General features: G+C 34.7%; 1 protein-coding gene across 1 annotated transcript; it reads left to right on the top strand.

The window, feature by feature from the left end:
• Nucleotides 1-21,297: 21,297 nt before the first annotated feature.
• On the top strand, nt 21,298-24,604 carry LOC110617424 (EIN3-binding F-box protein 1). Its single transcript, XM_021760178.2, has 2 exons — nt 21,298-21,630; nt 21,785-24,604. Exons 1-2 carry the CDS (start codon nt 21,606-21,608, stop codon nt 23,725-23,727), a joined length of 1,968 nt encoding a protein of 655 aa, XP_021615870.1. The 5' UTR covers nt 21,298-21,605; the 3' UTR covers nt 23,728-24,604.
• Nucleotides 24,605-25,551: the final 947 nt, after the last annotated feature.

Raw genomic sequence — 25,551 nt, 5'->3', positions numbered from 1 at the left:
TCACCTCGGCCGGACGGATCAAAACTCCCTCTATCTCATCTGGGGTACCGGAGTACCATGTGCCTGGTCCCCGTAGGGCTGTTCCAGGTCTTTGTGGCTGGTCCTCGTAAGGCTGTTCCAGGTCTTTCCTCTGAGGGCTAATGAATCCTCACGAAGTCCGTGCCGTCTCACATAAGCAATGTACAAGGAGCCATGCCAAGTACAAGGATACATGCAATGCGTCATATTCGTGTACTCTAATGCACTCACCCTATTGCATAGTCATGATGCATGAAGCATGATAAAATAGTCAGTTCTCAGATTAAAACATTAAGTTACATTCCACTCACCTTTAGTTATCTCTGAACTGACTCTGCAGGTTCTGACACTGGACTCACTGCTGACCTCCCTGATTCCTCTGGTCCGTTCCTACACAGGTAGACTCAAATGAGGGACTAAACTCACTCAAGAACATCTTTACGAAACTCCCCAAAACCTCTCTAAACAATCCTAAAACCATCACATAAACCATGCAAAAGAAAGCTGGACAGGGCACTTTCGGCGGCAGGTTCGGCGGCCGAAACCCCACTCCAGAGACGAAACTCACACACTTTCGGCGGCCGAACTCCCTCTTTCGGCGGCCGAAAGTCTCTTTCTAAACCGAAAGCCTAGCTTTCGGGGGCAACCTTTGGCAGCCGAACTGCCTCCACAAGGGGTTCGGCGGCCGAACCTTCCTTCGGCGGCCGAACCTTCCTTCGGCGGCCGAACCTGGTTTTGCCCGAAGGACAGAACCCTGCTCTGTTTCATGCAAACTTTGCCCCAAAAACCTACCAACATGCAATCAACTACTCCCAACTAGCATATACACATATATATGCACAAAGGGGTCTAAAACTACCCTAAAACCCCAAACAAACAGAGCACATAACACTTAAACATGTTTGACCACCACAAATCACCAAAAACCTCACCTAAACCTAAACATGCATACTACCCATACAAACTGCATAAAACCTTTCAAAATCATCAAAGAAGCTCAGGATCTTCACTTACCTCTTACACAACTTGAGGATGAAGGATCCTAACGTGGAGATATGAAGAAAAGCTCTTCCAAAGCTCCAAGCTTCAAACCTTGGTTCTTTTGCTCAAAACCTTCATAAGTCACCAAAACTCTTAAAACTCTTGAAAGATTGGATGAAAATCATGGAAAACATAAAGTCAACGTGGGAGAGGCTGAAACTCACCTCTGGCTGCAAGTGGAGGAGAAATAACCTCCTTCCTCCGACCCTTGGCCCTTTTATAGGTGGCTGGCCAGACCACCTTCGGCAGCCGAACGTGAAGCCGCAACCATGCAATGTTCGGCGGCCGAAAGTAACCTTCGGCGGCCGAACCTTTGCATTTCTCCCTTGTTGCTTTTCTTTCACAACTCAATGCTTATCACACTTCAAAACATGAAAACAAGTGAAAATACCTTGGAAAACATATGTATTACCCTTCTCGAGGGTTCCGACACCCGAGATTCCACCGGACTACAGGAATGCCGATGCCGGACTCGAGCCGGGTATTACATTCTCCCCCCCTTAAGAACATTCGTCCCCGAATGTCCCTAACACAACATAAACACACAAAAAAGGGGAAAACCTAACCTTAAAACAGATATGGGTATTGCTGGAGCATGGACTCCCGAGTCTCCCAAGTGCACTCTTCTAGGTTGTGGTGGTTCCACAGAACTTTCACCATTGGTATCTCCTTGTTTCTCAGCTTTCTGATCTGGGTGTCAAGGATCCGCACTGGCTGTTCTACATAGGTGAGATCACTTAAGATTTCCACCTCAGGTTCACTAAGAACCTTCTCTGGATCTGACACAAACTTTCTCAACATAGAAACATGGAATACCGGGTGCATTCTTTCCATCGAAGCCGGTAAATCTAGCTTATACGACACATGCCCGATCTTCTGCAAGATCTCAAAGGGACCAATGTACCGTGGGGCAGTTTACCCTTCTTTCCAAACCGAACCACTCCCTTCATCGGAGACACCTTAAGCAATACCATATCCCCCTCCTGGAACTCTATCTGCTTCCTACGGATGTCTGCATAGCTTTTCTGTCTGCTTACAGCTGTTCTGATCCTCTCTCTGATGATAGGCACTAACTTGCTGGTTATCTCAACTAACTCTGGCCCTGCAAGAGTTTTCTCTCCTACCTCTTCCCAGCAAACAGGTGTTCGGCACTTCCTCCCATACAGAGCTTCATAAGGAGCCATCCCTATGCTAGCATGATGGCTGTTGTTGTAGGCAAACTCCACCAGAGGTAGATGCTGCCTCCAAGAACCGCCAAAGTCTAACACACACATGCTCAGCATATCTTCAATGGTCTGGATGGTTCTCTCTGACTGACCGTCTGTCTGTGGATGGAAAGCAGTGCTGAAATCCAACCTTGTGCCCATTTCATGCTGCAGCCTCCGCCAAAACCTGGAGGTGAACTGAGGTCCTCGATCTGATACGATCGACACTGGAACTCCATGCAACCTTACTATCTCGTCTACATACACCTGCGCCAACTTGTCCACAGAGTAGTTACTCCTGACTGGAATGAAGTGAGCAGATTTAGTGAGTCTATCCACAATCACCCATATGGAGTCTAGTCTGTTAGACGTCGCCGGTAACCCCACTACAAAATCCATCGCTATGTTCTCCCATTTCCATTCTGGGATCGGCAGTGGGTTAAGCATTCCAGCCGGCTTCTGGTGCTCTAGCTTCACCCTTTGACATGTCTCGCAGGCTGACACGAACTGTGCCACTTCTCTCTTCATTGCTGGCCACCAATACACCTTTCTCAGATCTTGATACATCTTGGTGGCTCCCGGGTGAATGCTATACCGCGTATTATGAGCTTCCCTCATAATGTCGGCCTTCAAACTGCTATCATCTGGTACACATAACCTCTTACCATGTCGAAGAATTCCCTCACTATCAAATCGGAACTCTGCACTGTTGCCAGACTGAACAGTCCTGGCAATCTTCACTAACTCGGGGTCTTCGTGCTGTTTCAGAGCCACTTGCTCTAGAAACACTGGTGTCACTCTCATCTGTGCGATCAAAGCACCTGTACCAGATAACTGCAACTGTAACCCTTCTTCCACGAGCTTGTAGAAATCCTTCACCACCGGTCTTCTCTCTACTGCAATGTGGGATAAACTGCCAAGTGACTTTCGGCTTAAGGCATCAGCTACAACATTAGCCTTGCCCGGATGATACTGGATCTTACAATCATAATCACTGAGCAAGTCTACCCACCGTCTCTGCCTCAAGTTTAACTCTCTTTGACTTAAGATGTGCTGCAGGCTCTTATGATCCGTATAGATCTCACATTTGACCCCATAGAGGTAATGCCTCCACATCTTAAGTGCAAAGATAACAGCTGCCATCTCAAGATCGTGTGTCGGGTAATTCAGCTCGTGCTTCTTCAGCTGTCTAGAAGCATAAGCTATCACTCGGTCATTTTGCATCAACACACAACCTAATCCCACTCGAGATGCATCACAGAACACTGTGAAATCTTCATCACTGATCGGCAGAGCTAACACCGGTGCTGAAGTTAACCGTCTCTTCAACTCTGCAAAACTCTCCTCACATTCCTCTGACCACACAAACTTCTGATTCTTTCTGGTCAGTCTGGTCATAGGAGCAGCTATCTTCGAGAAGTCCTGAACAAACCTCCGATAGTAGCCTGCCAAACCCAGAAAACTCTTGATCTCTGTCACTGTAGTGGGTGTAGGCCAGTTGGCTACTGCCTCTACCTTTTTGGGATCTACTGCTATACCTTCCTCTGATACAACATGTCCCAAAAAGGAAATGCTCCTTAACCAGAACTCGCACTTGGAGAACTTGGCATATAAGCCATGCTCTCTCAAAGTTTGCAGCACTATCCGCAGATGCTGGGCATGGTCCTCTGCATTCCTGGAGTACACCAAGATATCATCAATAAAGACGATCACAAAACGATCTAAGTACTCCCTGAAAACCCTGTTCATGAGATCCATGAATGCTGCAGGGGCGTTAGTCAACCCGAACGGCATCACAAGGAACTCATAATGCCCATATCTGGTTCTGAACGCAGTCTTGGATACATCTCCTTCCCTGATCTTCAACTGATGGTATCCGGATCTCAGATCTATTTTAGAAAAACAACCTGCTCCTGCCAGCTGGTCGAATAGATCATCGATCCTGGGTAAAGATACTTGTTTTTTGATAGTGACTTTGTTCAACTGTCTATAGTCGACACAAAGTCTAAGAGGTCCATCCTTCTTTCTGACAAATAATACTGGAGCACCCCAGGGTGAGGTACTCGGGCGGATGAAACCCTTAGCTACCAAATCCTGTAACTGCTCTTTCAACTCTCGCAACTCTGCTGGTGCCATCCTGTAGGGAGGAATAGAGATCGGTCTGGCATTGGGCATCAACTCAATCTCGAACTCTATTTCCCTATCCGGTGGTAGTCCTGGAAGCTCTTCAGGAAACAAATCTGGGAAGTCTCTAACAACTGGTACTGAGGATGGTTCCCTAACCTGACTGTCTAGCTCTCTCACATAAGCTAGGAACCCCTGACACCCCTTCCTTAACATTCTACGAGCCTGGAGGGCTGATATCAAACCCCTAGGTGTCCCTCTCCTGTCTCCTCTGAAGACACACTCTGACCCATCCTGGTCTCTGACATTGACTACTTTGTCTCTACAGTTCAGGGTAGCATCATACGTAGATAACCAGTCCATCCCTAGAATGACATCAAAATCTGTCAACTCTAGAACCACCAGGTCAGCTGGAAGGTATCTACCCTCTATGCACACTGGACTGAACCGACAGACTGACTCTGCCAAAGATGGATCACATTTGGGTCCACTGACCCATAGAGGACACTCTAACTCAGACACTATCAGACCCAACCTCTCTGCAGCTCTAGAAGCAATGAAAGAGTGAGAAGCACCGGGGTCCATTAAAGCATACACCTCTGAACACCCAATGATGAGATTACCTGACACCACCGTGTTCGACGTGTCTGCCTCCTGTTGAGTCAGGGTGAAAATCCGTGCTGGGGCTGACGGACCTGCACCTCGGGAACCCATCCCTGATGAAGAGGCTGCCCCTCTTCCTCTTCCTCTGCCACTGCTTGGTGGAATGACTGAAGCTACTGGCTGTACTACACTGCCCGTACTCATCTGCTGGGATGGTGCAACCAAAGTCGCCTGAGGACATTCTCGTGCATAATGTCCCTCCTGCCCACATCTATAGCAGGCTGTGGATCCCAACTGACAAGCTCCTCTATGCTGTTTGCCACACCTCTTGCACACTGGAAACTCTGCGCCAGAACTGGAGCCACTACTCATTCCCAGACCCGACTTAAGCCTGTTCCAGAACTTGCCTCTCTTTCCTCTGAATTTCTCCCATCTCTTCTTACTTGCACTTGCTGTACTCTGTGAGGAGGAACCTGGTTTAACACCAGAAGACTGTGCCTTGACTATAGCTTAACTTATAGCACTGGCCTCCATCTTTCTAGCAGCATCCACAATAGAGTGGAAACTTTCCTTCTCCGCATGAAGAATCAAAGAGAAATACCTGGGATGAAGCCTTGTGGCATATCTCTTTGCCTTCTTCTGATCTGTATCATATGCCTGACCGACATATGGCAACAATTCCAGGAACTTATCTGTATATGCATCAACGCTCATCTCCTCCGTCTGTCGCAACTGCTCAAACTCCACAACCTTTAGTTCCCTGGAACTGTCAGGAAAAGCCCATCCAGCAAATTCGTTGGCGAACTCTTCCCATGACATACTCTCAAGTCTCGGGTCCACATAGTTCTTGAACCATTCTCTAGCTTTCTTACACTTTAACGTGAACCCTGCCATCTCAATAGCTCTACCGTCATCAGCTCCCAACTCACTTGTTATCATTCTGACTGCACTGAGATACTCAAAGGGATCATCTCCTGTATTGAATTTAGGAGCATCCAACTTTAAGTACTCGGTCATCTTTACCTTACTTCCCCCTGAAGAACTGGGTTGCTGTGCTTCCACAACAGGGGCTACTGGTTCAGGAGGTGGTGGTGGAGGAACTGGTTCCCTCACTTCAGGCTGTACTGGACTTGGATGAACAGGTGGGGGTGGATACATGTGATATGGTGGATAAAAGGAAGGATAGGGCATATATGGAATGTAGGGTGGATATGGGGTAAAACTGGAGTAATCCGACGTGCCTCCCATCGGATACTCTGGGCCCTGTGAAAAGGGTGGATAGCCAAACCCCGAGGCCTGAACGCCTCCCTGGGACTCCCCCATACCTTCTTCTGACCTTCCTACACCCATGCTTCCATCTCTACTCTGATCTTCTTCCATCACACCTCTTTCTTCTACTGACCTTCCCCCTCTGCTTACTCCTCTCCTGCTCTCGTCAGAAGACCTTCTAGGGTCTCGTGACGTTCCTTCCCTGCTTGACCTGTGCGATCTTGCCCTTGGCAAGGCAGGTGGACGAGCAGCTGTACCCTCACTTACAGGTGGGACTCCAGTCAATCTCGCGGATCGACGAGTTCCTCGCATCTTCACTCTCTGGAAAACAACAAATCACATAACACATCAGCAACACATCAAAAACATGCACATGCATAACTCAGGGCATTGCACATCAGCAGAACATCCTATCCTTGTGGACATGTTTTTCCTATGGTGCTTGACCTGCTAAACCTCTCTATGAGCCCAACTCTCTCTCTATAGGTCCGACCATGTGAACCTAGGGCTCTGATACCAATCTGTAACAGCCCGGAAACCGAACTGCCACCGGCACTAGGATCCAGATCGACTTAAGGTCGCCGGGACCCGTAGTAAGCCTACTATTCTGTCTGTATACCTGTGAAATCCCATACATGATCATACATTTGCTGTAAAAACATAAAACTTTTCTTCATTCCAAGGCTTAACCTGTGCATGCACTCTCTCTGTTCTCTACTAATCCCTACTAGAGCTCCTCATGGCTCTAGGCGGATCAAACTCAGAATGTTAAGCCTGGTTTTGCTCATAAACATACAACAAACAGAAACATATATAAACTGATCATGTGACTCCACAAAGGGATGACAATTCTTATAAGTCAAGCACTATTCTATACACTGTACATATACATTATCTCTATACATTTACATGTCCACACTAGCTATTACATCACTCTGTACTCTTCCTGTACTCTGCTGAGTTCTCTCTGACCTCTGAACCTGCACAACTGGAGTTAGGGGAGAGGGATGAGCTACGATAGCCCAGTGAGTAGAATAGTAATAAAATAACAGGTGATAAAACATGCTCTCATGGAATGCATCACATAATCACATCACCTCGGCCGGACGGATCAAAACTCCCTCTATCTCATCTGGGGTACCGGAGTACCATGTGCCTGGTCCCCGTAGGGCTGTTCCAGGTCTTTGTGGCTGGTCCTCGTAAGGCTGTTCCAGGTCTTTCCTCTGAGGGCTAATGAATCCTCACGAAGTCCGTGCCGTCTCACATAAGCAATGTACAAGGAGCCATGCCAAGTACAAGGATACATGCAATGCGTCATATTCGTGTACTCTAATGCACTCACCCTATTGCATAGTCATGATGCATGAAGCATGATAAAATAGTCAGTTCTCAGATTAAAACATTAAGTTACATTCCACTCACCTTTAGTTATCTCTGAACTGACTCTGCAGGTTCTGACACTGGACTCACTGCTGACCTCCCTGATTCCTCTGGTCCGTTCCTACACAGGTAGACTCAAATGAGGGACTAAACTCACTCAAGAACATCTTTACGAAACTCCCCAAAACCTCTCTAAACAATCCTAAAACCATCACATAAACCATGCAAAAGAAAGCTGGACAGGGCACTTTCGGCGGCAGGTTCGGCGGCCGAAACCCCACTCCAGAGACGAAACTCACACACTTTCGGCGGCCGAACTCCCTCTTTCGGCGGCCGAAAGTCTCTTTCTAAACCGAAAGCCTAGCTTTCGGGGGCAACCTTTGGCAGCCGAACTGCCTCCACAAGGGGTTCGGCGGCCGAACCTTCCTTCGGCGGCCGAACCTGGTTTTGCCCGAAGGACAGAACCCTGCTCTGTTTCATGCAAACTTTGCCCCAAAAACCTACCAACATGCAATCAACTACTCCCAACTAGCATATACACATATATATGCACAAAGGGGTCTAAAACTACCCTAAAATCCCAAACAAACAGAGCACATAACACTTAAACATGTTTGACCACCACAAATCACCAAAAACCTCACCTAAACCTAAACATGCATACTACCCATACAAACTGCATAAAACCTTTCAAAATCATCAAAGAAGCTCAGGATCTTCACTTACCTCTTACACAACTTGAGGATGAAGGATCCTAACGTGGAGATATGAAGAAAAGCTCTTCCAAAGCTCCAAGCTTCAAACCTTGGTTCTTTTGCTCAAAACCTTCATAAGTCACCAAAACTCTTAAAACTCTTGAAAGATTGGATGAAAATCATGGAAAACATAAAGTCAACGTGGGAGAGGCTGAAACTCACCTCTGGCTGCAAGTGGAGGAGAAATAACCTCCTTTCACCGACCCTTGGCCCTTTTATAGGTGGCTGGCCAAACCACCTTCGGCAGCCGAACGTGAAGCCGCAACCATGCAATGTTCGGCGGCCGAAAGTAACCTTCGGCGGCCGAACCTTTGCATTTCTCCCTTGTTGCTTTTCTTTCACAACTCAATGCTTATCACACTTCAAAACATGAAAACAAGTGAAAATACCTTGGAAAACATATGTATTACCCTTCTCGAGGGTTCCGACACCCGAGATTCCACCGGACTACAGGAATGCCGATGCCGGACTCGAGCCGGGTATTACATATTTTCTATATCTTTTTCTACCAATTTCCAACAGCTATCATATTTATCTCTTTTAGCATTATAATTACTGAAATAATCCAATAATTCAGGAGCAATTTATACATTATTTAATTAGTTTAAAATTACTTTCAATATTTATAAAAAAATTCATGGAATTTAATTTATCATATTTCCTAATAAGTATTAAGTAATTTTATAAAAATATATATACAATAATTATTTTTATAAATAAAATTTGAAATATTATGTCACCTATAAAAAAAGGTATAGTTCTGAAGTGATAATACACTCTGTATATTGAAAGTCACTCCCTCACATTTAAACAACTCATTACTCCCTTAGGTGTCTTTTTATCTACTATAGTTGATATTTCGCCAACTTTAAGCGGTTTTCCATCCCTCTTAAGTAGCTTTCCACCCATCATAGGTACTTTACCGCCTACTTAGGTGATATTTCGTGCACTTTAATTACTTTAGCGCTTATTCAAACGATATTTCGCTCATTTGAGGTACCTTAGCGCCTACTCTATTCAGGCAATATTTCACCCGTCTTAAGTGGCTTGGTGCCCATTCAGACGATATTTGGCTCACCTCAAGCGCCTTAATACCGACTTAATTGACATTTTGCCCTTTTTAGGCACCTTCGCACCTACTTGCTCATCTCAACCGTCTTATCGCCCATATTTTTTCTACCTTAGGCACCTTAATATTGACTTGGACATCATTTCACCTACCATAAGTACCTTAGCGCCCATTTAGGCAATATTTTGTCCATCTTAGATACTTTAACACCCACTTAGATGATAAATTCACTCTCCTAGAGTGCCTTAGTGTCCATTTAGGTGACATTTCACCTAACACCTTAATGCCTACTTTAGGCTATCTTTTACCTCTTAAGATGATTCTACATTAAATTTTGATAGCTTTTTGTCCATATAAAATACTTCTTAGTCACTTTAAAGTGAATTTTTGCCACTCCAAAGCAAGAATTCATCATTTTAAGACTAGTCTTCATGATTATGAAGTGTTTTCTTCTCAGGATGACTATCTTTGCTAATTTATTTGATAAATATTGAAATTAGCTTAGTATTTTATCACTAAAAAATCATTACGGTGATAAATCACCACTTATATTTAAGGGGATGATGCCTATTTTTAATTTTTTAAAAAAATAATTTGCTTTAACATTTTTAAAGCAGCATCTCGTCTAAAATCTTTAAAAGAGATAGCTCTCCTAATTTTTTTTCCATTTGCAAAAAGCGTTTTATAACAATTCAGATTTTGAATGATAAGAGTGCTGAAATCTAAAATGAATCTCTTGACATGAAATCTAAAAATTTGATCATTTGATGGGGACTAATGATATAAATCGATATAAAAATATATATTACATTTGAGTCTCAATAATCTAAAATGTATAATGATTTAAAATGTATTAACAATTTAGATATTTTATAATTCTCTTGATAAAGAGTAGAATCCTAATTAAAATGCAATATTATCTATATTATATGATTTCTTATCTCATATATAGGATTTTGTCTTTTTTTTTGTTTTATCATTTCATACGCTCTTAATAATATGCAAATTTTATCTCGACCTTCACCTATAAATATGCTACTCTCTTAAATAGTCAATTCTATAGTTTCATAGATATACATATTGATTTAAAATATTAAAAATATTGTCAAATCAATTCACACAATATTATTTTTTATTTTATAGATTTATATTAAAAAATATATATATATTGCGAACAATATTAATAAATTATACATTACAAAACCTGTGTACATGTTAGGGAATATAAAATAATATTTTTTAAGAATTAAAAACTAAAATGTTGAATTATCTGAACTATTTTTCATATTCTCATTTTAATTTTAATTGATCCAAAACTCAAAATTTGAAAATTCAAAAAATTAATTATTAATTAGTAGTTAAATATATAATTTCATCCTTATACTTATTAAAAATATTTAATTTTAGTTATTTTTAATTTTTACTCAAATTAACTTGAAAGTTTTGCTTTAAATTTAATTTAGTGCAAAAACAAAATTATTGAAATAAATTTCTTTATTTATTAATTCTGAAAATAATAATTTAGCCTAAATTGAACTTCTATTAAAATTTTTAGTTAAATTGAGAAAAATCTAATTAAATATTTTGAATAAATATAAGTGTGAAATTAATATTAATTAGTAGTATTTTAATTTTACATTTCTAATATTAATAGAGATGTAATTAAGGGGAAAAAAAAACGTGGGAATTGAAGGTGGCTTAAAGGCTTGAAATAAAAGCTAGAGATGCAATGGTTCTAGCCTTATTATATTAATTTAATTTAATTTAATTTAATTATTTTTCCTTGTTAATTTTCTGCCACATATGGCAAATGGCCGTACCTAGTAATGGACCAAATCATGCATTCATACCATACCCACCATTTCACAACCTATATCTGAAACTCACCAGAGAATTTCTCACATGCACGCATCTCTCTCCAGAGAGAAATAATATAATATCATACTCACATGTATATTCACACGCTTATCACATCATAAAATAAAATATTTTATCTCCCTTCATTCTCAATACACTTTGTATAAAATAAAATATTTCAAATAATAGACATTGATGTGGACTTAGCATCAGTTTCGATAACAGGAGAAGACGATGGAAATAAATTTTTTTATAAATTATATTTTAAATTTTAATATTTTTAATTAATCAATTTTTATATTTTTAAAATTAAATATTTAAACTTTTTATAATCAGCATACATAATTCAGTTAGTTAAGAGATCAAAACAATAATAAAAATAATAAATATTTTAAATATTTTTAATAATATTTAAATTTTTATTGATATAAATAAAATATTTTATATAATATAAATTATATTTTAATCTCTAAATTTTAATATAATTAACATATTAGTCTTTTATTCATAATTTGATTAGTTAACATGTAAAAGAAAAAATAAATATTTTAAATATTTAAAATATTAGTGTTATTACTAATGTGATGAAATATTTTATATAACATAAATTATATTTTAATCCTTAAATTTTAACATAATTAATATATTAATTTTTATATTTTTAAAATTAAATTTTTAACGTATTTTATATTCAGTCCATCTAAAATTATAGTTTTTGCATCTATTATAAACATTAGTTTAAAGTTAGTAGGTGGTTAAATTTTTAAAAATACAATTTTTTTTTAAAATACTTTTTATAAAAATCTATAATCTATTTAAAAATTATTTGATACTACTTAAAAATAACTAAAATTATAAATATTTTCTAAACATTTTAAAAGTACTAAAATATTTTAATAAATAAAAATTGAAGATTAAAAAGTGTTAAAATTTAGTTGAATATGATAATATAGAATAAAAGTTATAGGGATTTGAGTGTTCTTTTAAATGAAAAAATGAAGAATCAAAATGTTTAAATTTTAATAGAGGAGGAAAAATAAATGAAACTCTAATTTTTTAATATTTTTAAATTAAAAAGGAGATAATAAAAATATTTTCATACTTTTAATTTTAAGAAATGAATAAAAAAATTAGAATTTAATGTACAGATTTAAATATTTAATTTTAAAAATATTAAAATCGATTAATTAATTATGTTAAAAGTTAAGAACTAATATATAATTTACTCATTTAAAAAAGATAATAAAAATATTTCTATATTGTTAATGGTAAAAAAGAATGAAAACAAATTCCATTTAAATAGACTAATAATAGAGATATTTAAGTATTTAGTTAAAAATTACTATACGTTAGTTAATCGTGTTAAAATTTAAAAATTAAAATGTAATTTATGTTTTTTTTTTTTGAAGATGGTATTCATTAGATTAGAAAAAGGGTTTAAGATTTTACAATAGAAACATAAAAAGCTCAAGGCCACAATTACAGGCTCCGAAAGGAAAGAAAATACCAATAAAAAATATTCTTGATAAGATATTTTTTCTTGTTTGGTTAGGAAATTTTGTACTTTATTTTTTTCTAGTATTATCTCTCTGAATATGAGAGAAAGTAACTTTTTTGGGGAAAGACACACCTCTTTGTGTGTAAAGTTGCATGTAAATTTTTTTTTGTTTTATTGATATAAATTAATATTAAAATATATTAAATTTAGATTTTAACAATCTCAAAATTACGTAATTATTTAAATGTTTTTTAATTATAAATAAGGTAGTAGAATTCTATTATAATAGAAAATTATCTATATTAAAATATTATTTTATCCAATAAGATTTTAAATTGTATTTAAATACTCCATATCTTATTTTATCTAGAATTTTATATTATATTTAAACTCTATCGCACTTATAGATTTAGTCTTGTAATAAGTATATATGAGTAAATCTGAAATATCTCATGTTCTACTGTTTCAATTCTCAATTTTCATTTCAAAAAAAAAAACTCTATCTTATGCACTAGAAACTCACAACTTCTATGATAAAGTATATTATTCTCTTCTACGGTCAATTTTATAATTTAGAAGAATTATAATGTGTACAATATTATTGGCACCGTTCGTGAAAATTAATATAAAAGGTTATATATACCTTATACTTTTTATTATTATTATTTATATTAGAAATCTAGGCTCCTACAATGAATAATTTTCGTTGCTAAAAGGTTATGTTCCATAGCTCAAAGCTTATGTGACAGATTTGCAACGAGTTAATAATGTGTTTAGTATCCAAACTTTATACGACTGAATTTGTGTGTGTCGCTACTATAGCTATGGACTTTGTGATGACATTATAAATCAGCAACGAAACTTTGCTGTCGCTAAATGACATACATTATTAATTTTAAGTATCACTCAAGCTCTCATTAAGCATGAAGTTTACAATATTTACCATCATGTTAATGGCGCAAAAAAAAAAAACCTTCATTTAAAAAAGAAAAAAAAAAGAAAAGTTACAAATTATTTTATTGCAAAATGTTGATATTTATACTATATGCTTAATAACCAATAGTAAATAATTATTACTTTCCACTTTTATATTTATTTTTTTATTTAGACTCTTATTAATTTTAAGGCCACATGTTATTACAGATCATCTCATGCAAATTTAATTTTTATGATTTTATATCTTGTACAAGAATTAATTTTTTTAGATGAGGTTTAAAAGGTTATGTTACTTATAAAAGAGGTACAACTCTAAAGTGATAATAAGCTACAGGTATTGAAAGACTCTTCCTCAAAATCAAGCAACCTATTACTCATTTAAGCGATGTAACAATTGCTCATTTAGACGATGTAAGAGCACCACTTAGACAACGTAAGAGCACCACTTAGGCAAAGTAAGAACGCCCTTTCAGGCAACCTAAGAGCGCCTTTCAGACAACCAAGTGTCCACTTAGGCGATGTAAGAGTACCCTTTCAGGCAATCAAGTGTCCACTTAGGCGATGTAAGAATACCCTTTCAAGCAACATAAGAGCACCCTTTCAGGCAACCAATTGCCTACTAAGGTGACGTAAGAAGCATTTTCAGACGACCAATTGCCCACTTGGACGACGTAAGAACCCCCTAGGCGACGTAAAAGCGCCATTTTAGAAAACTAATTGCCCCCTTAAGTGATCTGCACGCCCTGATCAGCAACTAATGTCCATGCAGCTTTTCACAATTGCAACATAATACCAGTCTCATTAATGTCAAGCCATCAAAATAGATGGGAACATAAATTAGGTAACATTTATTTAACCATATAAGTCCATCTATTGAAACCCTTGTATTTTAATTACATATTGATAACTTTAGTCCTCTCATTTGGTTTAAAGTGCATCCATAGAACATTATTATTACAAACACAAGTAGCAAAGAAGCTATGGCATCCATGGTCAAAGCATAAGGCAACAAATTTGTCCGACAAAAAAATCAAAGCAAATCATTATTAGAATTCCACAAGACAACAAGTTTGTCAAGAGAAAAGTCAAGGCAATCACCAAGGCAATCACCAAATTCCAGTAAGGCGATAAGTTCGTCAAAGGGAATAATTCAATATCGAACCTAAAAATTCGATCACTATAAGAGGGGCTATTGATGTAGATTAATATTAAAATATATAAAATTCATGACTCAATAATTCAAATCATGTCAACTATTCAAATATCCTATAACTCCAAATAAAGTGGTAGAATCCTAATCACAATAGGACATTATCCATATCTAAATATTATTCTTATATGATAGGATTCTATATCCTATCTAAATACCTCGTATCCTATATATTTTATCTAGAATTTCATATTATATTTAAATTCTAACTTATACACTATATAAGGAGCTCACAACCTTATTATTCTCTGTCACCATCAATTCCATAATTTACTATCACCCATATTGATTTAAAAGCAACCTCTCCGGTTATTCTCTCCTATTTTACATGTTCATACCTGAAGAATTATGACGTGTACAATATCATTTATCTTCGTTTTAAATGATTATATTTTGAGAGATTTACTATTTAGTGTCTAAGTATTATTATTATTAACAAATCAGTTCCTATATTTTCAGAAACCTATTAAAATGTCATTATCTTTTCTCTCTATTCACGAAAAGTACTCCTATCTATTTTTGCCCTTAAAAATATATCAAAAATCCAAATTATCCCCTTATTCTTCATCTTCTTCATAAAAAAATTAAGTTTTAAAAATTAAATTATTGCACTCACAGACTTAATTTAGTTGTAAGTGCATCTGAATAAATTTAAGAGATCTCAGATTCTACTCCCTTAATCTCGAGTCTCTATTTTAAAAAAAAAATAGATTATTGAAAGTTATTGAAGGCAAAATTAGGTTTTAAAAAATTTCTCTTTATTTTTTATTTATTTTTAACGAAAAAAAATTATTTTCTTAATAAAAATGACTATTTTATTAATAAAAAAATATTTTAATAAATTTTTAAAAATATAAAACGAATTAATAATAATAATAATACTAAAAAATTAAATAATAAATTTTCATTATATTTTATGTTTCTCAATATTTCTTTTTCCCTCTTCATATGTTGTTGGAGACTGTAAAGAGATTTTGGACAGATCCTGCACATATGCATGCTTTACTACGTGTTGTCTTTTCATTTACATTTTGTTAAAGATTTATATAGATATATATTTTTATTAATTCACATGGTCAAATATAATGTATTATGTAAGGGTAAATTAGTACTTTTATCTATTTTCTTTTTGTTCATTCCATTATAAAATAAAAGAAAAATAAGAAAATAAATTTATTTTTTTATTACCATTATTGAACATGTAATTCTTTAAAAAAAATTAAATTTTATCAATAAAATTCAATATATTTTTATTTATAAAAAATTATTTATTTAAAATTAATTTAAATATAATAAAATTTAATTGAATTCTTTTATATTAAATAAATTAATAATAAAATTTAAATTAATATTTATTCATCATTCTTATTATTTAAATTAAAAATAAATATTTATTTTTATAAATAACAATTATTTTTATTACATTTATTGAAAAATTATTATTATTATTTTTGTAAAATATGAATGTTACATATTTTTTACCATTAAAAATATTAAAGTTATTTTTTAAATTAATAAAATAATATAATAAATTTTTTAATATTAATTATAAATACATTAAATATTAATAATTAATATTAAATTAAAATAATTTTTATAAAGAATAATTATTAATTAAAATAAAAAATAAATTAAAAATTAAAAATAATTAAGTAAAGTGTCATTCTTCCTTAAAGTTTTTCAATTTTATTATCATTTGCGGGCTGATTGAAAATTAAATCTTTACAAAAATTTTAATTTAATATTTTTAATCAATTTTAACATTTAAATTTTTAATTATTTTAACTTTCTTCTTTAAGTATTTTTTTTTCAATTTATGCTTCTTTATAAGAATAATCTAATGTTTCGATATTGATGTTAATTTATCAACAGAAATATTTTATATTGCACTCGGAGCTACAATATAATAGTAAATAGTAAATGTATTTAAATAAATTTAAAAAATTTTAAATTCTATTTTTTTAATTTTTATTTCAAGAATTGTACTATAAAAAAATTATATAAAATAATATTTATCTTTCTTTTTATTATCATTTATTTTTTTAAAATAATATTTATTTAAAATTAAAAATTATTAAAATTATTAAAGACAAAATGAAATTTCACGACTTTTTTCTTTTTTAATTAAAAATTTTGAATTTAATTTTTGTCACAGAATATTTTTAAAAATTGAAAAAGACGTTAATTAATTAAATCAATAAATTTTAAATATAGAATAATTTATATATAAAAATAGAAAGATGTTTGAAATTTGATATATTTCTACAAATATTTTAGATGCATATTGCTATTAATATTCATAGAAAGAAAAGTACCCATTACTGCAAAAGTCGCACAGAGAGAAGTAGGTGAATAAAAATCCAAAGCAAAGAATAGAAATTTCTAGAGGCATAGAGAGATCCATTGATTCTAACCAAGATGATAGGAGAGATGAAAATTGTGATACATATAAATACAATTTAGGGTGGGAAGAGAGATGGGACCTACACATCAATTCTAAATTAATAACCCACATTTAAAAAATTCATTGTATATATCTATACTATTGTCCAAGAGAAGAGAACCCAGAAATTAAAATTAAAAATTAAAAAAAAAAAAAAAAGGAAAATGATGCACCAACATGCACCTACCTAATTGACCAAGGAAATGGCTCTCTCTCTCTCTCCTTCTCCTCTTATATTTGTTTTCTGCTCTCTCCTTCTAAATATTTTAAAATAATTATTTTTATAAGTTAACAGAATTTTGATAGTTAGTATTTCAAAATCTAGAATATAAATATAATTTTAAACCACCCATTGTTGATTTTTTGCCAAAAAATTATTTAAAAAAAAATTAAATTTAAAATAATGTTTATTGAATATCTATAGTAAAATTCAAACATTGAAATTAATTTTCAATTACTTAACTATACAAATACCTATTCTACTGAAGATGGATATAGAAAAAGTATGACTCAACTACACATGTAAAATTTCTTTGCTAAGCATGCAATGCACAGTGCAAAACCAAGCATCCTAATCCCATTAGTGGACAACAGTCCCATCCAAAAAATTCATGATCTTGGATTAGTATTTACCAGTAATAGCAACCTATTGGCTAATTTTACATAAAAGTTTATACTTTTAATTTGGATTGAGTTTTTCTAATATTGTGGTTAACTCTATGGGTTTAATAGAATTATTATTTTATTAAAGAAAACTCAGAATTAAACTATTTATTATTAAAAAAAATCATAATTTTTATTAAATGTAGGATACTGCACTATGAATTATTAGATTTGTGTGGGATAGTTCCATAAAGGAGTAAAACATTGTTTTCCAAATTTTAAATATGCTTTATATGTAAGACTTAGTTCTCAAGATTTTTACTCGAAGAAAAATATATATATAATATTTTATCTTATTTTATGAGTGTAATTACTTTAATGTATTTAATACGTGATACTCAATTTTTTATATTCAAGTTTCTCTCTTAACATTAATGGTGTAACAGCTCTTACCTTAATGTATTTAATAAGTGATACTCAATTTCTTATATTCAAATTTTTCTCTTAACATTAATAGTGTAGCAGCTCTTTCGTTTGAAAGAGACTCCTTCGTTTAGTTTTTTTTTTTTTTGACAATAGGCCTTTTTGTTAGTTGTCCCTACTCATATATGAGTGAGTTTGAATGAGATTAAAATATTTTATTTTATTTTATTTTATTTTTTTTTGAATAGGCTAAGCTTCATTTGGAGATGTTTTATGTAACCCTACCTTATGTTCTGTTTGGTATTTTCTAGTTTTCGTTTCTTTTTTTAGATCTATGTTCTTCAAATGAATCCTTGATGGAAGAGGAACAATGTGGCTTTGTTCTTTCGTCAGCCATGTTTCAAATCCGAAGTTGGATTTTCTTAGTCTTGGCGATGATTGCTCGAGACGAGAGACAATTGATGGGGCTTAAAGAGTAAAGTCTTGCAGTTAAGGGTGCTATTCTAGATCATTTCTTCTCTTTTGCTAATGTTGATACTTCTTCTCTTTTGCTAACGTTGATGTTCCAAAACTTTTTTACCTTGACTCACAATATATGAGGTAGATGTGACAGAGACTATCATTCTTTTATGGTATTGAGTTCAACGATATTTTTCTATCCGGTTGTATGTATCCTTCTGATCTCTTTTTTTTCTCGTTCTCTTGTATGTTGTTTTATGTTTTTTTTTTAGGTTTCTCGATAAATATGAATATCTTTCTAGATTATTATAGAATGATTTTTTTTTTTGGACTTTAATCTTTTTTGTGATTGAAATTTCCGAAGATAAAAAGAACGGTGAGAATGAATTCTTTTTTCGAGATTGGAATTTGATCTAAGTTTTTTAGTTCTGAATTACTAGGATTTGTGGTGATTTAGACTTTTTCTATATGGGCTCTAATAATTTATTAGATAGTTTTATTTAGTCTCTAGACTTTTTTTTTATTGAACTGTAATGTTTTTTTTTTAAATGAAATTTCCATTATTTTTGAATTTTTTTTCCCTACCAATGAAAGCAAAAGTAAATTAAAAAAAAATTGCACATCCCAACTTCCCAATTGCCAACATATTGTCCATGTGAGAAGTACTTGGAAGACCACATGCATGCTTCACTGTAAAATTGAAGTAGCAGAAGCTGCAGCCTTAAAGAGGAATAGCCAATGTACAAGTACATTTAATCAAAGATTGCTATTTGCCAACTTGTTCTTCTAAACCCATTTGCTCCAATCTGTCATCTGCACAACTTGTGCAAAATAATATCTTATCATCTGTTAAAAGGCTCCAAATAAAATTTTATAATAATTAAGGCTTAACACTATTTCTCTTTTTTTATCCATTTGCTATGGGTTGTGTGTGAATCATTAACTGGATCTCAAAGTAATCACTGCCTCTGTTGTGTCTTCCACTAATTACCATAACTCCATATCTTATTGCTCCCAATTTGTTTTTTAAAAAATTAGAATCAAAATCATACTTTCGAGCTTTTGATTTTTAAAAAATTCAAAATTGAAATCAAATTTTAGTTCCTATTATGTTTTACTTTCAAATAACTTTAATTTGGTTTGTTTTAAATTTTAGTTTTAATTCTATTTTAATATCAATTTTGGTTTGATTTTTAGATTTTGAGAGTTGATTTTTATACATAATATATGAATATATTTAAGAAGTAAAACGAATATAATATGATTAACATATGACTTGATCATATAATTAAGGATTTTTAAGCATTCACAGGTTTAGTCTGGTGATAAGTATATCTAAATAATTCTGAAAGATCTCGAGTTTTACTTTCTCGATCCTCAATTTTTAATTTTTAATTAAAAAAAATTAAAGATTTTTAGATAATGTAAAGTATTTAATTATTTATAAAATTATAAAAAGATAATATTGAATTATATAAAATTTATAATCAAAGATAATTTGTGTATATTATATATATTACAACCTTAATTACCCATACACATATATAATTTTATTAAAATTAAAAAATATATAAAAGAAAAAAAAACATATGAATAGAGATAACTTTTTTCGGTTTTAATTTGAAAGGGTTTTGGAATGATTCTCATTTACTTATTTGATATAAGAGTTATTAGATTTTATTATGAATTTTAATTAATAATATTTAATTAAAACAAAACAATAGAAATAAATGGTTAGAAATCGAAAAAAACTCTTATTAAAATTTATATATTATGACATTATAATAATTAATAATTATTATTATTATTATTATTATTGAATTCTATATAATATTGACATTGATAAATTCTCATTCTCCGGGTATGGTGAGCTTTTTTTATTGAATATATATTTATTTTTTAAAAAAATTTAGAAACTTAAATTTGAAATTAAATTTTATTTGTTTTTATTTTAATCTAATAATTAAATTTGATTTAAAATTTAAGTATGAATATCATGAATCTCTATTCTTTTAATTAAATATCTTAAATTTGAATTTTAAATATTAAAATTTTCTTAATAAACAATAATTAGGGGTTCTCGAATAGTAAAAATAAAATTAAAAAAAAAAACGTATTGGATTTGGTTTATATTTCAGAAATAAAATTATAATGTAAATTATATAAAAATTATCAAATCAATGTATTTTGCTTTAAAAAAATAAAGCAAAAATAAAAAAGCAGAGCTGAAGAATGAGACGTAAATTACACTCACAAAACAATAATAAACAAGACTCAAAACAGTGGGTTGCCAGTGAAAAAGACAAGAGAATTTAAAAAGAAAAAGAAAAGGGAAATAGCCGGTAACCGGTAGTTTTGATGCGGCAAAGTGAGCCGTTGGACCTAAAGGGAATGAGGTGGTTTTTAGGAAAGATTCATTGCATGTTTCTAAAGCCAATGTATCTGTGGAAACCATTTCTTGTCAGTGTATATATTTCTTCCTTCCTTTCTCAATCCTTTCTCAACAAACGCTTTTACCAATTCTCTTTACTTCTACCTCTCTTCTCTTGTTTATCTTTTTTTGCCCTACTCTGTTAGGGTTTCAAGTTCTCTCCTTCTTCTCATGCATTCAACCTTTCTGGCTTCTTTTTTAATCTTCCTCTTTTTGCCTTATTTGCTGGTTCTTGCAAGTTTTTCTGGGTTTTGGCCTCTTGATTTCTTTCTGTTTCAATCATGCCTGCCCTTGTTAACTACGGTGGTAAGTTTTCTTTTCTTTAAGGTTTAGATTTTAATGTTTTATGTTGTATAATCTGTTTTTAGCCGATTCTTGATGTATGAAAGAACATAATTTAGGGAGTAATTGACACCTGGGTTGTAGCTTATTTGGAGTTTTTTTCATTGGGTTTTTTCAGGAGACGATGAATTCTATTCTGGTGGGTCTTTTCGTACAAATCCAATCGATTTGGGTCGATTTTATTCAATTGGCTCCCATGTTGATATATACAGCCCTCCTTGCAAGCGGGCTCGTGTTAGTTCCCCATTTCTTTATGGAATTTTGGAGTCTGAGCAGAATAAGAAGCCATCAATTGATGTCCTTCCAGATGAATGCCTTTTTGAGATCTTCAGGCGCATCCCTGGAGGCAAAGAGAGGAGTGCCTGTGCTTGTGTTTCCAAGCACTGGCTTTTGCTATTGAGCAGTATCCGAAAGGCTGAAATTTGCAAGAGCAAAAGCACAGTCGCTGATAGAGAGACAACAGTTTCTGTTTCCCATGATGTTGAAATGGTGTCTTGTGATGAAAGTGGGGAAATTGGGAGCGATGGGTACTTGACGAGATCTTTGGAAGGGAAGAAAGCAACAGATATGAGGCTTGCTGCTATTTCTGTCGGAACTAGTGGCCATGGGGGGCTAGGCAAGCTTTCTGTCCGGGGAAGCAACTCTGTTCGTGGAGTCACCAACCTTGGTTTATCAGCAATAGCTCATGGGTGCCCATCTTTGAAGGCTCTTTCTTTATGGGATGTTCCTTCTGTTGGGGATGAAGGTCTATTTGAGGTGGCCAGAGAATGCCATTTGTTGGAAAAGCTTGATCTTTGCAATTGTCCATCAATTTCCAACAAGGGTTTGATTGCAATTGCTGAGAACTGCCCTAACTTGGTTGCTTTGAACGTTGAATCTTGTCCAAAGATAGGTAACGAGGGCTTACAAGCTGTTGGGAAATTTTGCCCCAAGTTGCAATCCATCTCCATTAAAGGCTGCCCTCTTGTTGGGGATCATGGAATATCAAGTTTATTGTCATCATCTACTTCTGTATTAACCAAAGTAAAGCTTCAGGCACTGAACATCACAGATTTCTCCCTTGCTGTAATTGGGCACTATGGGAAGGCTGTTACCAATCTTGTCCTCAGCAGTCTGCAGCATGTGAGTGAGAAGGGCTTTTGGGTCATGGGTAATGCTCAGGGTTTGCAGAAATTGTTGTCTTTGACTATTTCTTCTTGTCGGGGAATAACAGATGTGAGTTTTGAGGCTATAGCAAAGGGCTGCACAAACCTGAAGCAGATGTGCCTTCGTAAGTGTTGCTTTGTATCAGACAATGGGCTGGTCTCTTTTGTCAAAGCTGCAGGATGTCTTGAGAGCATGCAATTGGAAGAGTGTAACAGGGTTACCGAATCAGGAATTGTTGGTGTAGTCTCCAACTGCGGAACAAAGTTGAAAGCTCTTAGCCTTGTGAAGTGCATGGGAATTAGAGATGTAGCTTCAGGAATGCTAGGGTCCTCTCCTTGTAGCTCTCTTCGGTCCCTGTCCATTAGAAATTGCCCAGGATTCGGCAGTGCAAGTTTGGCTTTGGTGGGCAAGTTCTGCCCTCAGCTTCAGCATGTAGATCTGAGTGGCCTTTGTGCTATTACAGATTCAGGGCTTCTTCCACTCTTGGAGAGTTGTGAGGAAGGACTTGTTAAGGTGAATCTTAGTGGCTGCATGAGTTTAACGGACAAAGTAGTTTCAGCCTTGGCTAGGATGCATGGTGGAACTCTTGAATTGCTGAATCTGGATGGTTGCAGACGGATTACTGATGCAAGTTTGAAGTCAATTGCTGAAAATTGTTTGTTTCTCAGTGATCTGGATTTGTCCAAATGTGCTGTCACTGATTCTGGAATTGCAGTCCTGGCTAGCGCAGATCAGCTCAACCTTCAAGTCCTTTCCCTGTCCGGTTGTTCGGAAGTATCAAATAAGAGCTTCCCTTTCCTAAAGAAATTGGGCAGGACCTTGGTGGGGTTGAATCTTCAAAACTGCAGTTCTATCAGCAGCAGCACAATTGAGCTACTGGTGGAGAACTTGTGGAGATGTGATATCCTCTCCTAATCATGGAGGGGAACTAAAAGTGTACTTGAAAGAATGGACAGAAATGAATGCACCAGACTGCCTTGGGGAGTTAAAGAATTCCAGTTTGGCTTGATAGATTGTACAAATGAATAAGTTCTCAGTCAGCTCACAAGGGTTGCAGATCCCGGAATACGTTTTTGGCCCATCAGCAATGCGTGCACTAGTAACTGTAGTTTGGTTGTTTTCCAGGATGCTTTGGCAGAATACTTCTCTACCTTTTTTTGGCAGGCTTTCCTCAGATGGAAAGCTTGTTATAACTGTTTAGCCCCCATTGATGGGAGGCCTCCTCTTTCATTGCCATGGTTTCTTGAGAATCCAGTTATCAAGTGCTACTGTGCTGGGTTAGATTTTCACTTGTGGCTACTCAATTGCACCTCATGTCAAGTCCCTGTTCTTTTGCTGGATGTAAGCATATGCAGTCTCTAAACATCTGTCCTCTGTTGTTTGATGGTATAATGATCCACGATCCCTGGACCAAGTTTGGTGTGTTTCAGTTTTAAAGTTTACTTTGTTTCTGTCATCTATGAGTCTGTTGTTCTAATAAGCTTAGTGGCAAGTGTCTTAGTAAAGGATAGTAGTGCTTGAATCTCTTGTCAGGGTCAGGTTCAGATTCAGGATCGGGGATCTTGTGTGTTTTCTGTCATCCAAGTCCTTTGTGTGTAAGGTTGCTTTGGGCAGTTCTGTATCTGGGTGCCTCGATTTAGCAGGCTTTGGCTGTGGCACAGTTCATCTCTTTGCCATACAACAAGTTCATCCCTTTGTTCTTGTTTTTTTAGCCAGGCCTGATTTTTGCAGGCTCTCTGAGATTATGAATTGTACTCTGCAACCACTTCAATAAAATGTAATATTTCCGGTATCATTATCTAAATCAATTTTGTGAAAAGAATTTTATGATTGACGATGGGAATTTATGCCCTCCAATTACTTTATTTAGAACCATAGAATATGTTGACATAATTGGCATCTATACTTCACTGAGATTCTGAATAATCATTTCAGTCTGATAAATTGGAGAGTGGTTTCCTGTTTCGATGCATAGGCTAACCTACAGAGGTCTAAGGCCTTGAAGATTCTAAAATAAGTCGCCCTTATGTCCGGCATTATGATAAAAACACCATTTAATAGATCCATCAACTATAAAAAATTTGATTTGATCTAGTTACAGCAATCACATCCACAAAGATCAAAAGATGTTATTTATGTACAGAAAGCGTGGGCCAATTTCACTTACCATGTGTTGTAAAAATATCCTGGATCATATAAATTTATAGTTCTTTTAGCCCCTCTTCCCAAATCTGGACTTTTTGTTGCAGCATTTATCAGCCAAGTATTGTCCATTGTTGCCTCCCCAAGATCAACCATAGCTTCAGCCTTCAGTTCTAACGAGAAGGCTCTTGCTCCTACAAAGTGAGTTCCTTGTCTTTATTTTCCAGATATCAAGAGTTTCTGCATAAGACAGTTAAGATAAGTTTATTAGTTGAAATAAGTTTACTTTTTAATTTGTTTTCTCTGCCAAACTGCTTTTTGTGTCTTCTGCAATGGAGACCATGCTGTAAAGATTATTGATTGCTGAACTGGTAAAAGCTTAAAGGTCTGGAGTGGTCTTTGGAGGATGTCCTGGATTAGTAACTAGTAAGTATTATTACCTGCACTTTTTCCTTGTGTTGTATTACATATCCCAGATTGAATATTTTTTTACCATGCCCCACTTTGGACTTTGGATCAGATGGTTGATGGCATGATGTTACAGTTGTTGGTATGATGTTCACTTTTTTTTTTTTCGGTTATTGTAATGTTGTTACA

The sequence above is a fragment of the Manihot esculenta genome, chromosome 6 (genome assembly GCF_001659605.2).
Source record: "Manihot esculenta cultivar AM560-2 chromosome 6, M.esculenta_v8, whole genome shotgun sequence".
NCBI lineage: Eukaryota > Viridiplantae > Streptophyta > Magnoliopsida > Malpighiales > Euphorbiaceae > Manihot > Manihot esculenta.
This window is presented reverse-complemented; position numbering and strand designations above follow the sequence as displayed.

Excerpts from the sequence above, each read along its gene's own strand:
- LOC110617424 (XM_021760178.2), top strand. The coding sequence starts at position 21,606 with ATGCCTGCCCTTGTTAACTACGGTG. Across the intron at positions 21,631-21,784 it reads TGCCCTTGTTAACTACGGTG|GAGACGATGAATTCTATTCT; the intron begins GTAAGTTTTCTT and ends GGGTTTTTTCAG.